This window comes from Lytechinus variegatus, chromosome 5, assembly GCF_018143015.1.
Source record: "Lytechinus variegatus isolate NC3 chromosome 5, Lvar_3.0, whole genome shotgun sequence".
Taxonomy (NCBI): domain Eukaryota; kingdom Metazoa; phylum Echinodermata; class Echinoidea; order Temnopleuroida; family Toxopneustidae; genus Lytechinus; species Lytechinus variegatus.
Window position 1 is genome coordinate 45,317,597 of NC_054744.1, and position 27,322 is coordinate 45,344,918.

The 27,322-nt window shown below is 36.0% G+C and overlaps 1 protein-coding gene across 1 annotated transcript; it reads right to left on the reverse strand.

The window, feature by feature from the left end:
• LOC121416276 (sia-alpha-2,3-Gal-beta-1,4-GlcNAc-R:alpha 2,8-sialyltransferase-like) lies at window positions 1–27,251 on the reverse strand. Its single transcript, XM_041609806.1, has 8 exons — window positions 27,160–27,251; window positions 18,081–18,245; window positions 15,711–15,812; window positions 13,372–13,522; window positions 11,428–11,543; window positions 4,673–4,762; window positions 2,915–3,150; window positions 1–393 (listed from the first exon to the last, which is right to left on the reverse strand). The coding sequence occupies exons 2-8, from the start codon at window positions 18,227–18,229 to the stop codon at window positions 161–163; spliced, it is 1,077 nt and encodes a 358-aa protein (XP_041465740.1). The 5' UTR covers window positions 18,230–18,245; window positions 27,160–27,251; the 3' UTR covers window positions 1–160.
• Between the last annotated feature and the right edge of the window lie 71 nt (window positions 27,252–27,322).

Here is a 27,322-nt window from a genome sequence, read left to right on the forward strand (position 1 = left end):
GTTCAGGTCGATGCACAGTATCCCGTAGAGAATGTTGCAAAACAAGTCACGTTGTCCCTTTTTTTCTGCATAGCATCACAATAAGGTTTTCTAGGGATTTCCGATTCTCAGGTGTACAGTACTCAACACGAGGTATTAGTGTAATGCCGGTGTAATGAAGTTATTTACATGGTCCTATATTAATACGGATGATACCAAGGTCATGAAGCTGCATAAGAAGGGCAAATTCCTTATCCATACTATGAACTCCTTTGGCTACCTTGTCTGTGCTTTTATCAAAATAGTGGTAAGATACACTGGTCTTGTTTGCTCCATATCGCTCGGAGAAGGGCCAAAATCCATACAGCGTTACTTCATCACATACCTGAATGGCTAATGTTACCAAATAGAAACCTGTGGGGACAATGAAAACAAAATTACATTTATTAACATCATTCTTCCTTGATATTTGTATTTCACATTTCTCGTGATAAGGGACCGTTTATCTAGCTTTTGTTCAAAGAATATTACCCCGGATTTAGCTCGAGCTGTTGTTTGCAGGATTGATGCTGCTGGGTATACATATATACACACCTCTCCTGGGTGGATTGCAGCACATTCATGCAGATTCTAACACCTTCACGGTCCGTGGCACAATTAATGCATGACCGAAGGAAAACAAGCCATGGCTGGGACTCGAACCAACAATCCTCTGATTGTAAGACGACAGATTACATGCCCCAACAGAGCAATGTAAATCCTGATTTTTTCTCTCAAACTTTTCGTGTTGGATCTGTTCTCGCAGGTAATATACCAATCTGGACAAATAAGAACAGACATAGCTGTTATCTAGGGTAGATTGTAAATTATCGCACGTGGTCAATTAGGATTCCAGAGCCCCGTTTTACAAAGACTTCGATCTGATCAACCTAAACTACAGTGTATATAGAAATCCAACAGTGTCATAATTTTTCAAGGAAATTTACACAATGTCCTTTGTAAACAAAGAAAAGCACCCTGCATTTTCAAGAAAACGATAAATGTATGGCTCTACATCCTATCTAGAAAATATTTTGAGCAAACAAGCATTTTGGATGTTGCTGGCTTTCCATAGTTGTAGTTGATCGAATCAATCGTAACTCTTTGTAAGACGGGGCCTAGGTTACCTTCATATGGCTCAGTGGATAAGTCTCCGATAATGAACCAAAAGGTCCGGGGTTCAAATTTCACTGCAAACGTTCGACCCTATTAGCAAGGTGTTCATTAATCTGCATTTGCCACTCTCAACCCAGGTTTAGTAAATTAATACAAAGTCTACCAGTAGGAAGGAATTATGTGGATGCTTGAGCACATTATAAGGGTAGGTGTGCTTATCGGACTTTGAAACAGAGGGTCGTGGGTTCGAATCCCAGCCATGGCGTAATTTCATTCAGCAAGAAACTGATCCACGGTGTGCTGCACTCAACCCAGGTGAGGTAAATGAGTAACGGTAGGAAGTAATTTCTTAAAACGCTGTGTGCCTTTAAACGCCTAGCTTAGCCGGGAAATACATAGGAGCGCCTTGAGCACCTAACAAGGTGGATATATTCGCAATATAAATACCCTATAGGCCTATTATTGTTATTATGCAGCGGTAATAGTATACATACATACATACATACATAACATGTATTCATATAGCTTTACCCAAAATATGATCAACGCGCTTTACAATTAATAACTACTACTACTAATAATAAAAATGAAATTACTCAAAGAGCACTTGAAAATATATCTATGGGGACTGGTGCCTGATCTTAATGCCCTGTTCACCAGTAGTTTAAGGAACTTGCATGCCCATAAGGCAATCCGGCAGGTTCATAACACAAAACACCATGGGCGGAAATCCCAGGAGGGACGTGTCCCTTCTACCCAAAATAGTAGGGGGACACAATATGAAATGTCCCCCTACTATTTTGGGTCTTTTATGATGGAGAGAAATACATCATTCACATCGATATAAAAAACGTATTTTGACCTTACATTTTTTGTAAAAACTTTTTTATTTTTTTTATTTCAGGTGATAACTTTTTTTTTTGCTTGTGAAATTTTCCAGCCCCTGGTCCCGCTACCTTTGGGGACAGATTTCCGCCCATGAAAAATACCAGGCCTAAGCTAAACCCTAACAAAAATAATTTACGAAAGAGAACTAAACATGAATATTTATACCAATAGTTACACAAAAAATCATATAAGGAGAAAAAATTCAACGAGCAAATAAATGTGTTTTAAGCACAGATTTAAAAGTTTTTAACTTGTCAGCAGATCTTAGTGTTATTTATTTATTGTTTATTTCCGTTTTATTTCAGCAGGGCAACCCTTTTAGTTACAAAACTGCTCTACCAAGGGGCCCTGCACAATAAAAAAGACAAGAACATATAAATAACGATCTACACAAAAAACGTATAGCTAAATACTCAACTACAAACATTTACTCAAGCAAAAGTAAATTAAATTAAAAAAAAAAAGTGTTACAGGCAGTTTATTCCATAATGTCGGTACAACTTAGTACAACAACTATTATACTTTCATAAATATTCTGATTATCACCATGATTAAAAACATTCTTTATTATAATTATTATTAATGTTATGGTTATTATCTTCATTATGTATTATTATTGTCATTATAACCACCTTTGTAAATAATTCTGATATACCTTTTCCTTCTTCTATTTTTATTATCATGATCAATAATAATAATAATAATAGACAGTTCTTGTATAGCGCATAACACATTATAAATAACGTCTCTATGCGCTTCAAAGGACTTGGATATTATTACCCAATATTATTATCATTGATATTATTATTGTTATCATTACTATTATTACATTGTTATTTTTATTATCGTCGTCAGCATTTTTCATTACTCTACTGTAAAAAAAAGATATTACCACTAGATATCCGAGCCCGGATGTTTCTCTCGTACCAAAAGTCAGTTACAGCTTGGACGTGCATGGGATTAGCACACACCAAATCTAAATTCTCCGCTATTAAATTCCTCATGGCGGTCATCAGTAGAGACAGTGAAACATGGGACGCATGGCAGATTGACCACAACACGCCTCTATACTCCGACACCATATAATTGAATTTGTCGATTTGTTCCGCTTTCTTAAGCCCGTTATACCTGCAAAGGAATAAGCAGACTTTCTTAAAAAATAATGTCAATCAGAAAAATAAGGATTATAGCATGTTGAGCTATTAAGCTATAGTGGAGTAAATACAATGAAGAGATAACAGAATAAAAGAAAACAGACAAAGATACATGTACAATATAGAAATTTAGTTCCATTGATTTTTGTTACAGAGGAGTACTTCTTTTCCCAATTATTTTAAAAGTATATATATTTTGTGACAGAAATGAATGAAGAGAACAATGGTAGGCGTAGCTTAAATCAAGGTTCCCCATAGCTTTCTACCCTTTGGAAAAATTGGTGATGCCGAAAAAATGTCTCTGCCGGGAATCGAACTCGGGCCCTCAGTTTTGAACGCCGATGCCTTAACCACTAGACCACAGAGACGGGTTAATGGCTAGGGCGACCCCGATCCGGTTGACCGTCAGATAGACAGATTTTCGACACAATACCAATTGTAGCAAATAACCACTAGCAATTAACCCGTCTCTGTCATTTTTCCGGCATCACCAATTTCTCCAAAGGGTAGATAGCTTTGGGGAGCCTTGATTTAAGTTACGCCTACCATTGTTCTCTATATTTAAATAAGAGTGCCAAAGCTGTTGTACATGTACAATTTCACACATTTATATATAAATATATACATACACATACACACCCTGACCCACACACACACACACACACACACATATATATATATATATATATATATATATACTTTTAAAATAACTTGCAATGCTCGCTTGAAAAAAAGAAACACAAGTCGTGGTCATAAGTGTTACAGTTGTCGCTATTGGTTTTGACATACCAGAAACTGCTTTTTAATGTAGGCTTTTTACCCATACCAGTGAACAAAATATCTATTTATTTATTTGAATTTATACAGGATACATTAAAAGCACAGCTGTTTTATATCATGTACCTAATAAAACAGGTTTTAAAATGAATATCATTCAATTCAATTCGATATTGCTCACAATAAAAACATTTGTAATAAAACATTACATAATTATTACATATATCACTTACATAGATACAATTATACAAAATGCATTTGAAAGTAACAAGGGAAATTCTTGATATAATCTTAAATTTTTTTCCAACAAAAGATGTAAAAATTAAAGACGATAAGTAAAGAAGATCGTCCAGGTAGAATAGATCAGAAAAGAAAAATCAGGTGGATAGTCCTATCTACATTGAATAATTTAAGTTTACTGAGAAAGTACATGCGTTGTATTATATCACCAACTATATATTTGAAAATAACGAAAGCATTGCAAAAATATGAAATTCATTAATAATTAAATAATGTTGGTTTCCTATAACGTGTTTAAGTAATGTAATTTTCCAATTAGCGAACGTACATCTAATATCCATAATTTATCCAATATCCATAATTTATTGTTCGAAATAGACATGAAATGAAATACTCCGAAAATTTGCTTTGCCCAATTGATCGTGCGGAACATGCGGAATACTCTGATTATGGATGGAGAATTCAGATCAAATTAGTACCTTTTAAACAATATACTAGGATTCATCGTGGAAAAATTACTTTTTATTCCAGCGTCTCGCTCAAACGGCATCAACGGTGGTATGTTGCACCTGAGAGATAAGAGTAAAGAGAGAAAGAGGGGAGTGTATATTACAGATATTTGATCACATTTGATCATAGTTTTCAAAGTCAATTATTATCTTGAAAAGTGTTTCAAAATGATAATCAACTAACTTCGATTGATATTCACACGCACATCAGTCAGAAAAAACATAGATCTATACACTAGTGTACGTGATGGGGGGGGGGGAAGAAAAGCTTTCAGACCCCCCATCCCCCGACGAGATTTCTCCGGTATGCCAATGACTACGAAACTTTATAACGATTTTTTTCTCTTCCCCTCTTGTTGGTCAAAGCTGGATCCGCTAATGTTAAACCGTAGGCCTATAGAATATGACGAATGCATGTACTGTATCTACGGGTCAGACGTGTTCAATTAATTATCGTGGAAGATAGAGGAGTGGGATGGTACTCCTTTCCAATACTAATTAATAACGCACTTCATACAGTTCCATGTTTCGCTGGTATATCGCAATAACAGTTTCGAACATCGCCGTGTTCGAAATATCTTGTACTTTGAACCTTCATATTCAAATAAATATTTTGTAATAGTGTAGATCTTGACATCATGTGTATTTGATTAAGATGATTAATATGTAGACGGGGAAATGACGAGTAGCATATAATCTAATGATATTCACAACATGAAACTTGATCCCATCATTTAGATTAGGAAATTAGGATGGCGTGGGTATTCTAACATGTACTATTATCACACTATGATTATCATTAATGCGATAATAACGTTAGAGAGAAAAGGGTACATGAAATCAAGTCCTTAATGAGCTATAGAGTGCGTCATAGAAAAAAAATCAACAAAAATTATCAGTGTTTATTACTACCTTACCATTAATAGAGGCATAAGTATATTACTGAAGGTAGGTGAATAATTCCGCCCTATCACGACGGACTTGTGTGAGGAGCATTTTTAAATGGAAGTATAATATCCATCTGATTTTAATATTGCCGCACATACCATCGCGATGCAGTACCCGACATATTCGAAAATATTTCTGGCCCGTCTTCATTGTAAATTCCAATGTGTCATGATCATTATGAAGTACATGTTCACGCATTTAGCTCCACAATATCTTTACCTAATGTATTGCCATAGCCATGGAGGTATCACTTTATATTTTCTGCCATATTCCAATAACACGCCATTGCATGGCATGATTGGCGTATCGCAGTGCCCGGCAACAGTACGTACTCATTTAAAGACTAACGTATGAGCAAAGTCTCATGAGCATTGGATGAGAAGTGAGAAAGTAGTTCGTAATCATGGCAATTGCCATAATATGCCGCTAACATGAAGCTAGGCCCTACCAATTTGCCTGTAATCTTCTATCTCCATAATGATTATAATCCCAAAAGAGAGACTTTACTATAGAACTGCTTTCTAAATAAACCTAGGAGCACCCAGTGCAAATTTCATTTCCATCCCAATTACAAAGAGTTTTTTATTACATTTTGATAAAAGATCATTCCAAACAATAAAATCTTAGTGATCGGAGATAAGAATAGTGGTTGGACAGCTAAAATCGAAATTTTGTCTAGTTCGAGCCTTCTAGAAGGAATAAAAACAAATTCAAATCAAATCTGTAATGACGTCATCATCAGCTGCGACTTGAAGCCGAATTGGACTTTACTTCACCCATAAATAGGGCTTGCCGCAAAGCAAAGTTGTGATGTTATTATTCCAAACATTATGCCGAAATTGAAATGAAATAATTTTTCTTCTTGGAACTTTCACATTAAATAAAAAAAATGCGATTTATTAAAAAAATACGTCTCATCGGATCACATGCATAGTGTGTGCCAGGCTTTATAAGTCAGTGGCCATGGTGAATTTAATACTGTTATTTAGTACTGCAATGTACCTCAACGGTGCCAGGTAAAAATGGCAGAGGTAATAATGGCAGAGGTAAAAATGGCAGAGGTAATAATGGCAGAGGTAAAAATGGCAGAGGTAAAAATGGCAGAGGTAATAATGGCAGAGGTAAAAATGGCAGAGGTAATAATGGCAGAGGTAAAAATGGCAGAGGTAATAATGGCAGAGGTAAAAATGGCAGAGGCAGAGGTATCATTCTATCGACCTGTTTTGAAGGAGAAGTTCACCCTGACAAATGGTTTACTATAAAAATAGGAGAAAAATATATTGGTGAACGTTTGAGGAAAACCCATCGAAGATTAAGAAAGTTATTATAAATCTTATTCTTTTATCTGTGACGTCATATACAAACAGCTGCCCCGTATACACCAAAATGTTTACTTTTCAATTTTTTAATCAGTGGGTCCTGATTGCTAAAAAAATCTTTCAGGGGCGGATGTGAAATGATTTTTTATGTTGATATACTTAAGGTACGATAAAAACCATTTTCATTTTTTTAAATGACATTTTATTGATATTTTTCATTACACCATATGTGGAGATAGACTGCTCGCAAATGACGCCACCATTAAAATATACAATTCTAATAGCTTTTCATGCATTCCATAAAACCCTCACCAATATTGTTTTAATTATTTTTCTATTATTTTTACAATAAATTTAAGTTTATGTCAGGGTTATTTTTTCCTTTAATGAATTAAGACAAGTACAATAATTGAGATCCAAAGTGTGCTTCAAATTTGAATAACAGAGGAGCGATTTGACATGAAGGCCGTGCATGAAAGTTGAGGAAACAAATAAGAACTCAACTCAACTCGATTTGGTGCAGAAGATCTACAGTATGATTTTAAAATGTTACCCTTTCCATTAGTTCAACATTATCATTCTAATTTTCTTCTCAAAACATTTCTTATTAAATATACTGTACATGGAGAGGCTTTTGGATTTTTTTTTGCATGGGGGTTTAACACTGGTCATTTATACCTCTGTCATACCTCTCCCATTTTTACCTCTGCCATTTTTACCTTTGCCATTTTTACTACCGCCATTTTTACCTCTGCCATTTTTACCTCTGCCATTTTTACCTTTGCCATTTTTACCTCTGCCATTTTTATCTCTGCCATTTTTACCTTTGCCATTTTTACCTCTGCCATTTTTACCTTTGCCATTTTTACCTCTGCCATTTTTACCTTTGCCATTTTTACCCCGAGCCACCTCAACATGCAGAGGAAATTTATACAGTGGATAGTAGTAATTTGTTTAAGGTCAAGTCCACCTCAGACAAAGTGTTGATTTGAATCAATAGAGAAAAATCAGACAAGCACAATGCTGAAAATTTCATCAAAATCAGATGTAATATAAGAAACTTATGACATTTCAAAGTTTCGCTTATTTTTGACGAAATAATTATATGAACGAGTCAGTTACATCCAAACGAGAGAGTCGATGATGTCACTCACTCTATTTCTTTTTTTTATTGTTTGAATTATACAATATTTCAATTTTTACGATTTTTTTTAATAGGACCTCCTTGCCTGAACCACAAAATGTTAAAATAATGGAATTCCACATGTTCAGGGAGGAATGAAACTTCATTTCACATGACAATGACGAAAAAATAAAAATATTTCATATTTCATAAAATTAAATACAATGGAAATAGTGAGTGATATCGTCAGTTCCCTCATTTGCATACTGACCGAGATGTGCATATAACTGTAAAATGTCATAACTTTCTTATTTTACATCCAATTTTAATGAATTTTTCAGTGTTATGCTTGTTGATTTTTTTTTCTTTTTAGTCAAATCAAGTTTTTGTTGGGGTGGACTTGTCCTTTAAGGTTACATGGTTTGGAACTTAATTGGTTTAACCCTCACTTCCAAGTAAGGAAGCAAAATACTGAAGTGATCGAATCGTAATTTCCCATGATTAAGGTATTGAAGTCCAATTTTAATTTGTATAATAATTCATTCAAAATTCAAATATATTCAAATATATACCGTCCACCAAATCAATTTTTGTTCTCCTTTTTTCGAAGTTGTTTTCACCTCACGCATTCGTGACGTCCCACTAGGTATCATTATCTCTGTGCACGATTAATGACACTTACAAGGATTTTTTTTTTTTTGGGGGGGGGGGGTGGTCTAGGATGCACTTTACACAATGGAAGCCAGTCAGCCAATAATAGAATTCAATAATTTCAAAGTGTTTGTATGATAAGAGTGCAAAGAGAAGAGGGGGCAGGGCGGAGGATATACTGTAACTTTATACTGCAATAGTAGAACCAATATGTGTTGGGCTTTTCAAGGTTCAATAACCCGAAAGAAATTAGAAAAAAAAATGAAAATCACTAAATGCGATTTATACCACACCTCATATAAAGGGCGGATTTACTTTTCTTTTTAGGCTTGTCCCTAAATGTTTACCCCTCCTGATGATGCTAAGAATGTAGGCCACACTGTGAGGATGTTTGCACTTTTTGAATTTCATTTCTACAATATTTAAGATTTCAGATAAAAGTAAAAAAAAAAAAAATAGGGCTTAAATTGTATCACATGGATTATAGACATTGATCTAGTAAATGATAACATATGACATGTAAATACATGTATTCATATTGTAGAATATATGTTAGTAAAGCAATCAATATCATGAAAATCTGAATTTTTGACTGTGTTTGCCTTTTTATGTATCAACATATAAATCAAGCAAATTCCTGACGATGAAGGCTTCCAAAAAAATCAATTTCTTGAACCGATGCATATATATATCAATAAATTAAATGACAGAAAAGAAAAAACTCCGAGTAGAGCCAATTCATAAGTTCAAATTTTTGACCTTTTATTGCAGATCATCTTCAGGAACTAAGTTATTTACAGGAAAACAGGTTAAATCTCTATCATATAATGTGTGTGTGTGTGTGTAAAGCTATACATGTACAACAGCTTTTGGCAACTCTTTTTTATTTAAATATTGTAAAGAAATGGATGAAGAGAACAAAAGCTGTTGTACATGTATAACTTTACACATTTGTATTTCTTCTCCCATACGTGTACTGTATCGAAGCAATAGCTTTGATCCAGCTGAGGCATGGTGGCTTGTCATTGTCATTGTTCTAAACCCACCTTCACCCGACAAAGGAAATTATAATTGGTATAGTGTCGAAAATCTGTCTATCTGACGGTCAAACGGATTGTGTTCGCCCTAGTCACTAACCCGTCTCTGTGGTCTTGTGGTTAAGGCACCGGCGTTCAAAGCCGGGGGCCCGGGTTCGATTCCCGGCAGAGACATTTTTTCGGCATCACCAATTTTTCCAAAGGGTAGATAGCTCTGGGATCCTTGATTTAAGCTACGCCTACCATTGTTCTCTTCATCCATTTCTTTACAATATATATATATATATATATATATTAAAGTTATGTAACCTAATGCCTCTTAATTCCGGTTTGACATCTTGTAGTTTATTTAGTCAAGAGTTATTTCACCTTTGTGTGATTTAGTTTCATATTCATGAAACCTATTTTCCTGTGAATAATTCAGTTCCTGAAGATGATCTAAAGTAAAAGGTCAAAAATTTGAACTCATCAATAATGGCTCTACTCACTCATTCATTGAACAAGGTTATGATCATGATGATATAACCTTGTTCTCAGTTATATCTCCATGTGTGACAAAATAAGGGTGGCAATGTTTGGCTTATTTTCTCTTTTTCTTTGGGGTAAATGCTTGATTTTTTTACACTGACAGTTTCCATTACACCTATTATTCATACAGCTTGGCTCTTATTTAAATTTGATTCTTTATATCATTTTTTTCATAATTAAAAATAGAGATCTAAATATTAAAATTTTCTTGCCATATTACTTTCCACCAATAGAGGGCGTACACAAAAATATGCCCAAAATTCAAGCTTTTGAGCGCTCTGGTGAATACAAAAATTATTCCCACGTTACTAATGATAAATAAATTTAAACTGTATGGAAATTAGTAATTTTGGTCACAAAAGTGATATTTTAATGATATTTTTAAAAAGTGTGCTCAATACAGCATTGGCATACCATAATCCTACCTGTAGATTCTCCACAGGCCAGATGGTAGCGGTGAACAAGTGGCTCTACTCGGAGTTTTCTTTCTGTCATGTTAAGGTTTTCAACTAGATTTATTATACTTCATATGTATGTATTGACTACCATGACTACTGGAAGTATACTATTCTAATATTGTAATATGAGGAAGTGTATTGCATAAAACCCATCATTAAAGACGTAAACAACACCAGGCATAGTATGGCCAACGTTGTTTTCAGCTATTAATGATATTTTATCAAATAATAAGAAAGATCAAGACCACTATTCAGTAAACACGAAAATTTGAGTGAATTTTCAAGGGCGTAGGCTGGTTTGAGCACGGGGAGGTGCACATCATGTGGAGTAGGAACTAGTTTGGAAAATTAGCTGTTGGAAGCAGAAGGGGGTACAAAATAACTTCGTTTTGCTTCTCAGTGTCGGAACTCCTCTGCCTCAGTGGAAGGGTGCATCCCCTTCCCCCAGCATACGCGCTTGCTCAGAGCATTTACACAATGTCCAATATTCGGTTCCCTCAATACAGTCCAAAAGTTAGTTAAACTGCGTCTATTTTGAGTTTTTGACTCATTATTATGAACATGAAATATGGAAGAGTGGCAGTGTTCAAATATGTCCACATTGTTTGCGCAGTGTAAAACTCACAATACATTTGTAAATATAACTGTTTGTTCTACCTACCTGAATATAAAATCGTGCATATCTATTTCTTTTCCGCATCCACTATGTAGAACTGTTCCGCTATTGCCAACAACTGCACATGAACGGTATCTCTTCCCATGTAATAAAGGATTTTTCTGCACGAGTACAATAAATATTAATAAGAAATTAATAAAAAGAAACAAGATATATTTTATCATTTCATTTACCAATTAAAGATTTGTCACTTCCAAATGAACGACACGATACTAAATTGAAGACAAAAATAAAGAATAGAACATAACATTTTAATAAACGGAACATGTTTCGAGGTGTCGCACCTCATCCTCAGCCTGAAAATTATTAACAGAGTCATTGGTATTTATACAGTTAGGGTGTCAAGTAAAAATTTCAAGAATGTAGTTACACAGGATTACAAGGTGTGAATTTAATTGTTAAATGGAATGAAGTAAAAAAAAAAAAAAAGGTGCGACACCTCGAAACGTGTTCCGTTTATTAAAATTTTATGTTCTATTCTTCATTTTTGTCTTCAATAAAGATTTGTCCTCTAATCGGTTCACAAAGAACTAGGGAGCGTTTTATGAAGGGACTTGTTTTTTTTTTCATCCGACAAAGTTTAAATTTTCCAACAGTTGTAATATGAACCAGTGCTGTGGTTCTCAGTCATTCAACATCAAGGAAGTCATCGAATCGACAACCTGTCAGATTTGTTTAAATGCTCTCCTGATCAATTCGATCAAGCCAGATTTATGGCCAGCGTTCCGTTGCATAACACTTATCATTATGGGAACTTTGCCATTCAATGGTAAATTCCATGGTAACAAGACTCAACAACCATTTAAAGGGGACGCGGAAAAGTTTCCAAAGTGGGGGGGGGGGGGGGGCTGACCATGCAAACATCACAATCCTATTGTATTTTTTTACGTTTTCGTAAACGGTTTTGGAAAAAAAGTGGGGGGGGGGGGCTTCAGCCCCCCCAGTACGTATGACAGGTTCGGAGGTGTCACGGTGAGGTTGTTGTACCAGACCTTGGCAAAGAGGGCTTCGTGAAACGGTTTGCGGACAAGTAGCTCACAAACTCCGATTTAGTCAAGAAGTTAATGACTGTTTTAAGAAACGGGCCCCAGGATATTATTAATGGTGGTGGTGGGGGGAGGGGGAGAAAAGTCGACCTTAATATTACCTTATTTTGTTTTTCTCAATCAAATTATCTAGTTTTCGTTTTAGCACATCTTTTTTCCCTATCACTACTCGACAAAAGAAACAGTAAAGGGGCGTCCACGGTCGCCCCCTGCCCCCCTTCCGCTGAAGCCGCCCCTGCAGACCAGAACGAGGTCGTTCAATGTAAATAGTACAACACGATTATTAATAGAATTAATTAATATAGAAAACATTAAGATTCATATGTAGGTAGATATCATGTATTTTGGGTTTTTTTTTTTATAAAGAAATTGTATTTAAAACTTGATGTCGACAAGGACTTTTAGAACCTTTATAGGAGGATCATTCCATATTTTGGGACAAGTATACCTAACATTGTGATTCGGAATACACAATTTGGAATAAAATTGATACATTTGAAATTGATACAAAAATATCACTAAATTTAGATGGAAGTTCGGTCTGGAGTTTACAGATCTATATAAAAAAAATTACATTGCAGAGGTTTGCTGACATCTTGGAGTTTCAGCAGCTTAAGAGAATTAGATGACGAATCAACGTATATAAACGGCATAACTATTAGCTGCAGAAATGATACTAACTATGTACTATACGTTCTATATAGGCCTATAAGTACTAAAAATGCCAAGAAACCATCGAATAAAAATCATACGGAACGTTTTCCAAGATAGCATTTCAGAATTAATGGAGCACTGTTTATTTTATGATTCAGAAATCCTTTTCAGAAATGCAATACCAATATGCTTTAGGTTGTACGTTATGAGCTGGTCTTTTTTTGTTTACCTTCGGGAGCAGTTTGTATAGTTCGGGTGATATTCCATTGTAATTGTCATGAAATACATATTTGTCATGATCCTTTATGGTAACATTTTCTTGATGTAGAACAACTGACCAGCTGCTGCCCAGTTCCGAACGATAGTTGGCGAGCTCTTGTCTACAATAATTGGCATGAAAACAAAAATGAAATGACATTGAGTATTCGTATAGTGGGGAAATATATCATGGAACAAAACCAAACGAATCTCCTATATAAATATACAAATGGATATATTGGTATTTCATCTCAATGCTAAAAACTCAACTCTGGTGAAGACGTAGATTTGTCGAAACCTACACAGACAGCTGAGTACATTCGCCATGCTGGATGTAACAGACATAGTAGAATCAGAAAACACATGTATAATGCTTTGATGACCACACTTTGTAATTTGGCCAAAATCTATGGAGCAGAAAAATAATACATTCCTTTACTTTATTTTTTTCGTTAGAATAAAAAAAAGTCTAGTTACCAAGAATGTGTATAGCATTTTCATTTATTTGAATGCAGGATAAAATACTTTGCTCACGGGCATAGGTGCCGCGGCCGGGGATCGAACCCGGACTTTCCATGTATAGTCAGGCGCCTTAGACCAGTCGGCCACGGCACCTATTGATATTCGATTGTGATAACCCACCATTACATCATTTTGTACACCAAAGTCCCGTAACACAAAGCTTAGCGATGATCGTAGAACATTTTTCTACCATTGATTGCATTATGACTTCAATGTACAATAAATCATGAAAATCAAGCGTACGATAATCGCTAACCTTTGTGTCACGGAACCCAGTACTAATAAAACTTCTTAAAACATACTTGTTGATTAACTGATTTGATTGATTGAAAATCACATTTATTTCCTTCAAACAGATACAAAATAATATTTGACATAGTAACGAATACAGTATATATTTCGACACAATTTTGAAGGAGGCGAAAACCCGAAAAGCAGAGCTTGAGTTGGAGTCGCCAGATACAAATAAATAACAAGTTACGTACTGTAATTAACAAAAGGTACTCCATGTAAATAATTTGACAAACATGGGGATAAAGTCTCAAATTTACTTCTACGGCATTTGATCACAAAACAAGACCGTAGTTCGAATATTTTATTGGGCCATACTTCACCTACACGTTGAACGCCTGACATTTAATATAATCGAATCAGTGGACAATACGTGACATGAATTGGTAAAATGTGTTTTAAATATATATATATATATACATCTATATATTGCACAAAGTAAGGTCGCATTACATTCTCAGCTATGAATTGGGTATTCATGTATTTCAACAAATGTAACAAATGATATTTGTTTATAAATCAGCGCTGTCCGAGTTCTACCGCATCGCTCTTTCAGCCTACACTCTCCAATGGGCGGGGGGGGGGGGGGTGTTGATTGGTACACTTGACTGACACAAAATTAACCGGAACTATACAACTAAATGTAACCAAATATCAGGTCATCCTTAATCTTAAAATTTAATTACATATCTGATTACATTATATTCCAGGGAATTAATTCAGTTTAAACTCTATATTACGATAAGGGTACTTTTACCCTATAGATACAAACAGAATCATTATCACCGGACACCCGTCAATCGCTGTATATTATAAAAAAATAAATAGGTTATTTGATACACATTGACACGAGTAACTCCAAGACATATCGAATTAAGCAGGCATATTCACTTAGTTTTTTTATAGAAAATACATAAAAACAAATTTAGTTGTTTTGGCACACATTTCGAGTTGTAATGGGGCGTAATATATCTACCTAAAAGCAGGAATACACCGTGTCTCATGTAATAATGATTCAAACTCCACATTTAGTGAAAAATACATAGTTGCTATAATTAAATGGAGATGTATTTAATAAAATACTAACACATAAAACCCCATAGACAAATTTCTACTCATGATAATTCTAAGGTAGACGAAAAGAAGAATGGTCGAATCAAACTAATACATTTTTTTCAAATGGAATTTATTCATTGGCAAGTTTTTCATAAGTTTTTGGAAAAGATTATTATAAGATTTTATGTAATAACATTAGTATTAGGACCCCTTCTTACGTTGGCCTTGGAATATGGACGATCACACATGAAGTTCGCGAATTTCGGTGCAAACCGTGCAGTTGCAGTCGCATATAGTTCGCAACCTCCGTTGCATATTTCGCAAAGAAAATCGCGAAATTCCCGACAAGAATTGCATATATTACAAGTAAAGTCATGGACTTTGCAACGGCTAAAGTCACCTGTGATCGACTGTATTTCAGAGCCATCATAACGTCCTCACCTAAAATGATCTCTCCTCGTGCTATTTGATTTCCACGGATACTTCAGTATGGTATCATAAAGATATAGCTGTTGTTGTCCGATATCTCTGAAATTCCAAAGACTGAGAGATAAGAAAGGTTGATTATTATGAAAGCAAAGAGAACATAATAATAATAATGATAATAATAATAATAATGATACTACTTCTACTACTACTACTACTACTACTACTACTACTACTACTAATACTACTAATACTACTACTGATAATAATAATATATCCATTATAGCGCAGTTTTTTGTGCATATACTCAACTGCGCTTTGATACTTGGTATCATATTATTACCCCGGCTGTAGCTGAGCCGCCATATCAATATGCGCTAAAGCGTTCAAGGAATAAATCCTACCGGGTACCTATTCACCTCACCTGGGTCGAGTGCGGCACAATGTGGATAAATTTCTTGCCGAAGGAAACTACGCCATGGCTGGGATTCGAACCCACGACCCTCTGCATTAAAGTCCGAAGACTAATCCACTGGGCCACAACGCTCCATGAATACGTTGAAGATAATAATAAAAAGGGTAATTTGTATTGCTTTCTGAAAATTCTATTTGGTCATGTTGGTTGGAGGGGATGGGTACATGAGTATTATTCTGGAATGGAAAGAGGGCAAATCTGTTTGAAAAAAACAAAACAAAAAACAAGTGGAACATCCGGAGAAGTCTAGCTTTAAGCATGCAATTCAATGAAGCAGGAGTATTTTTTTGACTTAGTGAAATATCAAGAATATATCTCGTTCATTAATTACCCCTTTGATGTATAATCATAGAGATATATCTATGTGTATGATATAAATCCAAGACCATGATGCCCTATTGAATGGACTTTATGCCCCTTTTATCCTTCGAAAATTTTGGTGCCGTTTTTAATTACCCCCATTCATGCTATATCGAAACTGCCTTGCACTAAAAAAATCTTGAAATTTGATCTAATATGCATGTGAATAAATGTGCATGCACATACAAATATAGTTGACATAATATTTCATTCTATACAATCTTCAGGGAAGAAGGACATGGGTGGATATATGACATTTTACTCATGAAATTATGACAAAAATATATATTTCAATCCTTTTCTCCACCCTCGTAGAATAAAAAAAAAGAAACAAAATAGTCAAAAATTAGAGAAGAAAATATTTCGATAAAAAGCACAAAGTTCCTTCACCTCAAATGACCACTGATCTTCATCCATTGACCAATATATTTTTTTTGGTATATGTTTTAATAACCTTCTCATCCAAGTCGAATATAGAATAAAGACTTTTCGTCTCAAAATACCTTGAAAATTCCTATTCTCCATCTTTGGTTGAAGATTTTATTTTCACCACTCTAAAAAACGAAGAGCAAATTTGACTCTTAAAGAGCGTGTATAATGACTGCACTTCGGAGTGCTGATTTTTCCCGTTCAAATTTGAACTAGACAAATCGGCACTCCGAAGTGCATTCACTTTACACGCTCTAGCTAAGTTAAGCTAAGTTAGCTCTTCGTTTTTTTAGAGTGAAGTTGGGGCCATTTGACCTTCAATCCTTTTCCTACACTGTAAAAACTGTGGTGTTAAAACTGACACCAATTGGTGTTAATAGAAGACCACACCCCGAGGTGTTAAAATAACACCCTAGAGATTGAATATAACACCAAAGAGTGTAAATGTAACAACCATAGGTGTTGTAATAATACCTTTAGGTGTAAAACTAACACCACCAATCTAACACCGGTGTAAAATAACTGGTGTGGTCCTCTATGTACACCGGTTAACACCACAGTTTTTGCTGTGTAGCAACCAGAAATCTCATTTTCCAATACGCGAATACTTATATGGTGACTTATATTGTCAAAATCTTCCGCGTATATTTAATAACTTTTTTCTTAAAACTGATATACAACGTGGTCAAAGTTCATTGACCCTTAATGACCCGTGATCTTCATCATGTGACCTGAGAGACATGCCAGATGATAAGTGACACTTGATTATCCAAATTTTCGTGCAAAGGGTTTATACATTTCAAGTTATGATGGCATAAAAAATAACAAACATTTTACCTTGGTTAAAATTTAAAAAATGACGGACATGCAATACCAAATGGAAATGTGCCTTTGTCTTGTTTATGCTACTCATGCGAGTCAAAACAATTCCAAAACAAGAACACCCTCGACCCCCCAAAAATAAGAAACAAAAAAATAAAACAAAAACGAGGTAGAGAGTTAACTACAGCAGCAAAGCTAAATTAATTGATTAGATAATTAGTTAAATCGTGTTAAGATAGTAGATAACAATGATTTTAAACTAAAGATTATTTTCCTGAACGGTAAACTAAAATACTAACCTAGTCTGTGCGTCTCGATCTGAAACATATGGAAATGATGGCCAAACTGGACCCTCGGGAGAAAGTATTATGATGTACAACATCACGGAAATCACAAGCAGAAGGCCAAAAATAAATTGTTTTCCTTTTAGGCTGGCAAGATAAGGCATGTTGTTACGTTCTTTTCTGAAAGAGATGAAAATAAAATGGTGCTGGTGATGAACGTTAGAAATCACATCAGAAACAGAAAAATCAGAGAAACAGATCAATGAAAGTTTTAGAAAAATCAGACAAATAATGAGAAAGTTATGAACATTTGAATATTGCGATCACTAATGCTATGGAGATCCTCACGTTGGCAATGCGACAAATATGTGTGATGTCACTACTTGTGAACAACTCTCCCCATTACTGTAGTGTATATTTCACTTACACTGCCTCTTTTATCACGTTATCAGTAGATCATGTATTCTTTTATAGGAGGGCATGTAATGCAGATTTTTAAAGAATACACCATGGATATTAAAAGAGTTTGTATCATAAGAAAGAGCAAGATACACTTTGGGGGTATTTTATAGTCCATCAAAGGGAAAGTTGCTCACATGTGACATCACACTTCCTTGTCACATTGTCAATTTGAGGATCTCCATGTCATTAGTGATTGCACTATTCAAATGCTCATAATTTTCTCATTATTTGTCTAATTTTTCTCAAACTTTCTTTGTTCTTATTCTTTGATTTTTCTGTTTCGACAGAAGCCTACTTGTTCGAAAGGTTTCATTCCCCCTTAATGTTTGAATCTTCTATATTTCTCAGCAGCTTGAGATTGACGAGTTGACGAGCAGGGGCCGCAGATCAGTTTTGAAAGTGGGGGGGGGGGGAGGGGGGTCTTACCCTTAAAGCCATTGGGCCTGTGACCCCTGGTGTACATAATTCACTCTAAAAACAATAATTAAAGGTTATCAAATTCTTTTTCTCATATAAATAACCATTGATAAATTCAATTCATAAACAAACAATGCAAACTATAGATACCAAACGTATCTTTTGATGAACAATATATATTCTTCATGCCGTATTGTATATTACAATTATTACAAGTTAACCATTTAGGGTAACCTGTGGAGATGGAGTCGTTTTTTCCCTTTCTAAACGCTATCAGTCTGTTCTCTTTCAGGTTCAACTATTTCGTGGATTCATGTTCCTTTTGGAATTTCGCAAGGGAGTGTTTTGGGGCCCAAGCTATTTAATCTCTTCATTAATGACATCTCTACTTCCCTTCTGAAGCTGTTCTATTTGTAGATGACATTCTTTTATTCCGAGTTATTTCTTCTGATGCTGACGAAAACATCGTCTAAAAAGAGTTAGATACGTAATTCAGTGGACTGCCAGCAATGGGTTTTATTCCACACAAGACTAAAGTTATGCATGTGACCAGGAAGAAAAGAATCCAAACTCCTCACTTTCTAGGAAACGCATGCATATCTTCCATAATCTTTATTCTAATACTTGGAAATTACAATTACTTCAGACCTATCCCGGAACCCAGGTCTCTAGGTCGAACCGTCTGCTTGGTTTTATCCGAGTTGTTGCACGTGGTGCTTTTATCTATGCTCATTTGCATACAAGTGTCCATCAGGGCCCTCAGTGGCGTACCGTGGGTCACCAGCAAAAATTCGGGTTACTTAGGGAGCGCGCGAAGCGCGCTCAGTTGTCAGGTATTCTGATCTAATAGAGATATTTTAAGGACATGCATTGCCATTAAACGGATATGTATCTCACTTATTAAATAATGCGAGCGCGAAGCGCGAGCTGAAAATTTTTGATATCGAGGGCTAAAAATTGACATTATAAGCAAATTGTTTTGTAATCATGATACTTAACTGTCTCGCTAAACAAACAATGCGAGCGCGAAGCGCGAGCTAAAATTTGTGTATATACTGACCCTAAACAAGGAAATATTAAGGATTATATTTTAGAATCCATTAAGAGTATAAATATCTCACCATAGTCATCTAATGCTAGTGCCATCCTTTTGCTGATTTTGTTAGAATTACATCTAAACACAGTCATGAAACACCTTTTGTAGTCATGTAATCATGATTATCATACGCATCTTACTAATCAAATACTGCAAGCGCAAAAGCGCGAGCTATAAATTTAGGAAATATAGACCTGAAGAGGGGCATTCTAAGGGTTGTTTGTAGGAATTCTCTAAGACCCTACGTATTTGACTAACCAAACGATGCGAGCGCGAAGCGCGAGCTGAAATTTTTGTATATATTGACCCCAAACATGGATATTTTAAGGACTATAGTTAGGAATTCATTAAGTCAGAGTGTACATATCTCACCATAGTCATCTAGTGCGAGTGCCAAGCGCTTGCTGAGTTTGTTAGAATTACATCTAAACACATGGAGCACTTTTTGAAGTCATTGTAATCATGATTATCATACGCATCTCACTAATGAAATACTGCGAGCGCGAAGCGCGAGCTGAAAATCTAGGAAATTCAGACATGAAGAGGGGCATTCTAAGGGTTATTTGTAGAAATTCACTAAGAACCCACGTATTTCACTAACCAAATGATGCGAGCGCGAAGCGCGAGCTAAATTTTTTCGATATTCAAATCAGAAAAATTGACATTTTAAGGACTGATTTTAGGAGTTCATGAAGAGCAGAAATCTCACCAATCCAGTAATGCGAAAGTTAGCACGGACAGGAAATGTTTTATTTTAAGACCTTAAAATAGGACAACAACTTTCAGTAGTCATGAAAAAAGAATATATCACTACTTAAAACCATAACTCTAATTGCGAGGAAATATATTATTTTGTTGTATATTGATTTGAAAACCGGTGGCTTTAGTACAGCAGGTTTATATATCTCGTTAAACAGTCTATGCGAGCACCAGGAACATTGAAGACACAATTAAGCAAATAACGTTTCATAAAGTTATGAAAAAATGCTTCTTATGTTATATAACATAATATAACACAATAATAAACAATTTCTTCTTTCCCCACTACGTTTCTTTTCCTTTTCCCTCTTTTTCTCCTATTCCCCGTTTTTTTTTCGGCCAGCCGATTGGGGGGCACGTGTCCCCTATGCCCCCCCGTATTTACGCCACTAAGGGCCCTGTCTTACAAAGATAACATCAACTATGGAAAGCCAGCAAAGTCAACATATCAATTGCATGTTTGCTCAATTTTTTTTCTAGATATGAATGTATATCCATAAATTCATTGATTTCTTGACAGTTTGGTGTGTTGCCCTTCGTTTTCAAAACACATTTTGCACATTTCCTGCAGAAAAAATTTATGACACTGTTGGATTTCCATAGAGTTACGATTGATTGGATCAATCGTAACTCTTTGTAAGACAGGGCCCAGGTTTATGTGACTCTGAATTTCTCTCTGAGAACATACCCATGTCATCCGGATGTTCCTTCCTTTGGACATCTTTCTTCTACATGAGGACTCAAGCCCTCTTTTGCACTCCCACGAATAGACTACCTCCACAGCAAAAACTGTGCTGTTAACCGGTGTACATAGAGGACCACACCAGATATTTTACACCGATGTTAAATTGGTGGTGTTAGTTTTACACCTATAGGTGTTATTACAACACCTTTGGTTGTTACATTTACACTCTTTGGTGTTATGTTCAATCTTTAAGGTGTAATTTTAACACCTCAGGGTGTGGTCCTCTATCAAGACCAATTGGTGTGAGTTTTAACACCACAGTTTTTACAGTGTCGAGTCCTCGACTGTGGGACACATTATAAAATGACATCAAGGATATTGCTGTTCTTCCTCCTTCTACTTTCCTTAAGTACTTGGTAAGCATGCAATTTTATTTCTTGATTATGATTATTGATTCACTGCTTTTCCTGTTCTTTTCCTTTCGTCTGCTTGACTGCACCATGCTAACAATATATTAATCCATGGTCATGATACAAGTTTTCTGTCTCGGAGACTCTTCTTTTTCGTTCTCCCGACTCTTCTGGGGTCCGTTGCAGAAAGAGTTGCGTTAAAACGCAAGTCAAAAAATCAATCGCAAGTCCCAAATGCGCGCTGTTGATTGGTTGAAAATCATGTTGCGCATGATTTTTAGAGTTGCGATCGATTGCAACTCTTTCTGCAACAGGCCCCTTTTTTCCCCACCCCCTCTCGCTTTCTCTCTACCTTTCTACACTTTAAACCTCATTCTCCCGTGTGAATTATGTGATAATGCATTAATCATGTTAATTTACCTTAATTCATTTGATGCTTGTACAGTAATAATCTTACTCTTATTTATTTAATCGTATTTCTTATCCCGATTCGTTTCATAATGATATCATTTTTTTTCACTGCACACGTATAATTTCTTTAGCGATATGATATATTGAATGTTGTTGTGTCATGAAATTGTTTAAATGTTTTCAATGTTTTGGACTTCCAATTACCCTACCCTTTTAAATTCCATTTTACCACATCTTTTTCAACAAGGTTTCTTAAACGATGATATTTCAGTTTGTTAAGAATGCTTCTTTGATATCGTCAATTAGGTATACTTGCCTTTCTATTCTTGACCAGAATGATACCTATCGTATAGTGCAATGAATATGATCCCATCGTTCATCACCGAGATTCATTTTTGGAAGGTAGAATTATCATTAGGACCTAGGCCTAGTAGAGTCTAGACCAAGATTACGACCCTAACATAATGCACAATGATAGAGAGCAGATCCTCTAGTCTTGTCAACTCCTACAACAGATTCTAACTTAGATCGCCCCACGACCACGCTACTCCACTTATATTCTAAATGGGGTCTAGATTTAGATCAAACTCTAATCAAGACGTTATAACGTAAGAGCTATGTACTCCTGAATGTGAAAGCATTGATTACACCATATTTGGAGCAGATCTAGGCACATGGAGTCAAGGGCGCCGGAAGCGGGGGGGCAGGGGGGGGCACTTGCCCCCCCAAATAAAATTTTGGGGGGGCAAAACGAGATTTTGCCCCCCCCCCAACGTGCCCCCCTGAAAGATGAAAAATGATAAATTATTTAAGGACAAAAGTAAATGAAGGCACTTTTCTGCCTGAAAATTGTCATTTCCATTGTCAAAAATGAAAAAATTTTGCCCCTGACGGGCCAAATACATTATCATAGCAAGCCTCGCGTCTTTTGACGAACAGTTCCTCTTGAAACATAGCTTTGATAAGCCCCTTTTTCCATCTTATTACAGTGTGATAACGTTTAACCTTTTAATGAATACATTTCAGACTAAAAGCGAATGGCAAATTGATAGTGGTCTACCAATGATTAGGTTTACAATTCTATGATGCTGGCTGTGTCGTCTAACAAACGCGCGGTCGCCCAGAAATGCTAAGACCGGACCCGATATCACTAACGCGCGTGAACACTAGTTACTCGAGCAAGATATGAAATCTATGTCATAGCTGTCCAGCCCAGAAACCATAACATCTCGAGAAACTTGTTTCAATTATTTCATTTTAAACTAAATATAAATTGAGTTAATACAGTGATAACAAGAGAGCGGTGTTGGCTCAGTCGGTAACGCGTCTGCCCGTCGAAGTCGAACCAAAGATCGTAGGTTCCAGTCCACCCTGGGCGGATGACTGAAGTCAGTGCGTTGTGTGTAAACGTCATTCTCCCATTTTTCATAGATGCAGGCTATGTTACAATGGAAAACACTCCGTCCCTCGGATAGGACGTTAAATGGAGGCCCCTTGTAGAGGAGAGTCACCACCTTTGCACGTTAAGAACCCACTGCACTACAGTATTCGTATAAGAGTAGGGGGAACCACGGTGTCGAGGTCCACCTGCCCCCCCCCCCCAATCAATTATATCGGGAGGAGGGACCTGTGGATCATAGTGATTCAGTTCGCTTTTCGCCTCCCAGGCACAGGTGACGCCAAACAAATAATAATAACAATTCAGTGCCCTAAAGAAAATAGTAAAATACCAAGGTCATTTCAACTCAATATAGACATGTTATCAGAAAATTACACTCAGAATAATCATGTGTAGAGGATTATAATTTATAATTGTAAAAATGGTGAATCCCACTCGAAAGCAACTTAGAGATAATGTTTAGACATGAAAAAAATAAAATCATCTGTGAAAGTGTCTTCCTGACCGGACTCATATTATCCGAGATATGAATGAAAATGTAAAGAATGTAAAAGAAAGAAATAAGCGTTACAGTACTGCTCTACTATAAAAAAAAATCTTAAGATATTTTCACAGCCCCGTATTTTCCTCTATTCCTTTTCATTGGCATGATTGGAAGGCGTTTTGTCTGATACTATTTCAGCTCATATGTATTTTAGATTCTAAAGCTTCTTCCCATTACCTGATACTAATCAGATCGAGATGGCAGCTATGTTCTCTGGTTCATCCCAGCTTTTGTTTTTCATGGACGTTTGCAAAAATAAACAAAAAAAAAACAACCCAGGAGTGGGTGGCGCTCACTGCAAGACCTAAATTTTTCGAAGAAACGTAATAGCGAGGGGATTTGTGATGGGGGAGCTTTTGCATTTTCTAGAATAAAATTGAAGGATTTCGTGCACACTTTTGGTGAATTTTGTGAATTTATCCCTCTCGATCGGCGGCCCCCGGCTGCGTACGGTCATCTTTGTCATCTTAAAGTCTTTAAAAGTCCTATATTACATTGGTTTGAAACAATTTCGTTTGCAATAAGGCTCGTAATTTGCTGGAACTGCGACCCTGGTCATGAAGAAACACCAGGCTGGGTCAGAAGGGAGGAAGCAGAAGGAGCAAAAAGAACTCCAAGACTGTTCAATTCTCAAGAAATTTTATTTTTGAATGCACTTAGAAACGCAACTTTTATACTCCGTTTTTACACAAAATCTCTACCGTGGGGGGGGGGGGGTCCCATAGCCTCTCCCGCTCGATTGCTTCGGTATCTCACGCTGTCAAAAATATTGTGCCCCCTTCGGGATTTTGCCCCCCCAAAACTGAAAGTGTTCCGGCGCGCCTGCATGGAGTCCTTGATCTTATTCAAATTTATTCATGCACAAGAAAGAGTACATTAGAGGGGCCACCAAACTGGTATCTAACTTGAGCTTGCGTTTAGATATACCCATACAAAGGGCATTAGTGAGTAGGCCTAGATCTAGATCCAAAGTCTACCAGGGCCCTGGGAATGATTTTTTTTTTAAAGTGGGATGCTGATGTAAATTCGAGAAGCAAAAAAAAAAAATTGAAGTAAAATTGGCCCGGACAAATTTGAATGCAGAAAAAATTACTTTGATGTCTACCCCAGATAGCGGTATCTAAACAATGGCGTAACTACGGGGGGGGGGGGATGGGGGAACGTGCCCCTCATCGGCTGATTAAAAAAAAACGGGGAAAAAGATGGAGAAATGAATAGAAACTTTGTGGGAAAGAAGAAATTAGTGTTCATTATTATGTTATATTATAATTATGTTATGTTATATTACATAAAGAACACTTTTTCATAACTTTATGAAACGTAATTTGCTCAGGGCCTATGTCTTCATTGTTCCCGATGCTCGCATTCTATGTTTAACAAAACCTATGTTGTACTAAAACTTCCCGTTTTCAAGTCAATATACACCAAATATAATTCTTCGCACTTCGATTTATTATTGTTTTTGTACTATTGTATGCTTCTTTTTCATTAGGACTTAAAATGATATCCACATTTTAAGGTCTTAACGTAAAACATTTCCTGTCCATGCTTACGTTCGCATAAGAGGATTGGTGAGATATGTCTACTCTCCATGAATTCCTAAAATCAGTCTTTAAATATCAATTTTTCTGATCTGAACATCAAAAATTTTCAGCTCGCGCTTCGCGCTCGCATTATTTGATCAGTAAGATACATATCCCTTTAATGGCATTGTTCTTAAAAATGTCTTTGTTACATCGGTATAAATGGCAACTGAGCGCGCTTCGCGCGCTCACTAATTAAGTGACTTAACATTTTTGCTTCCCCCAAAGCCGTGACCCACGGTCCACCATTGTATCTAAATGTGAAGTAGATATCAAAGTTCTTTTTTTAATCGGACATACAAACAAAGCATGAACAAGCAGCAAACGAAAACCGGTAAGATACTTTTCCAGCCAGCTTTATCACATAAGTAAAGCTTGCTCCCTCCTCAAGCTCCCCTCTCAATTATACACCTGCGTTTTTACACTATTAGTGTTGTTAGATATAATTTGTAATTGTTTTTCGGGGTTGCCAAGCAGTCAAGTTGAGCTTAGATAGTGGCAACACCTGCAACCATAACCTTTATGTTATGGAAAATGCAACCGATGTGTGTTGGTTTAGTTGGTAGAGCATTCGAACACCCGACCGGGAGGTCGGGTGTTCGAACCCCGGCCGCGTCAGACCGAAAGACGTTAAAAGATGGGAGTTGCTGCTACCCTGTTTACGATTAAAGGGCTCGTCGATCTGGCGCTGCACAGCGGCTGCCGGGCCCACGATCAATTGGGCAAAACTAGTTTTCGGAGTATTTAATTTCAAGTCTATTTCGAACAATGAAATATGGATTTTCATTTCATCATTTTCATCAACTTTGTTAACCCTAACCCTATCTATCTATCTATCTATCTATCTATCTCTCTTTATATCGCTGTCGTTCTGCAAATATAAATTTGATCCATATTTCTCAAGTATTTCTTATATACCCATAAAGTTATAATGTAGAAAACAGTTACACTGAACTAGACTAAAACAAAATAATAGTGAAATATACAGTAGTAAAAAAAAATGTGATGTAGGAAATAATAACAATACATTTTGTTTTTCCATTTCGAGTATTAACTTAAAAAACACCGTTTTCGAGTATATAAGTTTATGTTTCTTCATAATCGCGAGATCGCATATTCGAAAACAAAAGCTCATTTGAAATTGTCATACCTTTGAATATAATAATTGGGAAATCATGCACCGGTGTATAACTTTAACTAGAATAATTATTGAAAAATAATAAAAAGAAATGGACTACCCAGCTGTCATTAACTGTGGTACAAAGAGAGGCCATTATCAGTATAACTTACCTCAGGCTCATATATATAAAGAGAGGCCATTTAATTACCACATCGAGATAAAAGATATACTTCCTGTAATTATTGCTTCACTTCACACTGTTAGGCGATTTCTCAATTGCACATAGCATATTTTAAGATATAGAAACGATATTCACAAAACGGAATCATTTTTTTTAAATGATTTGGCGATTTCACACTTCTATTATCACA

What these genes read in the sequence shown, in the direction of transcription:
- LOC121416276 (XM_041609806.1), bottom strand. Translation starts at nt 18,229, where the DNA reads ATGCCTTATCTTGCCAGCCTAAAAGGAAAACAATTTATTTTTGGCCTT. An exon ending in CCTAGTATATTGTTTAAAAG is followed by an intron (nt 3,151 to 4,672) that starts GTACTAATTTGA and finishes ATTCCTTTGCAG; the next exon opens with GTATAACGGGCTTAAGAAAG. An exon ending in CCGGGCTCGGATATCTAGTG is followed by an intron (nt 394 to 2,914) that starts GTAATATCTTTT and finishes TTGTCCCCACAG; the next exon opens with GTTTCTATTTGGTAACATTA.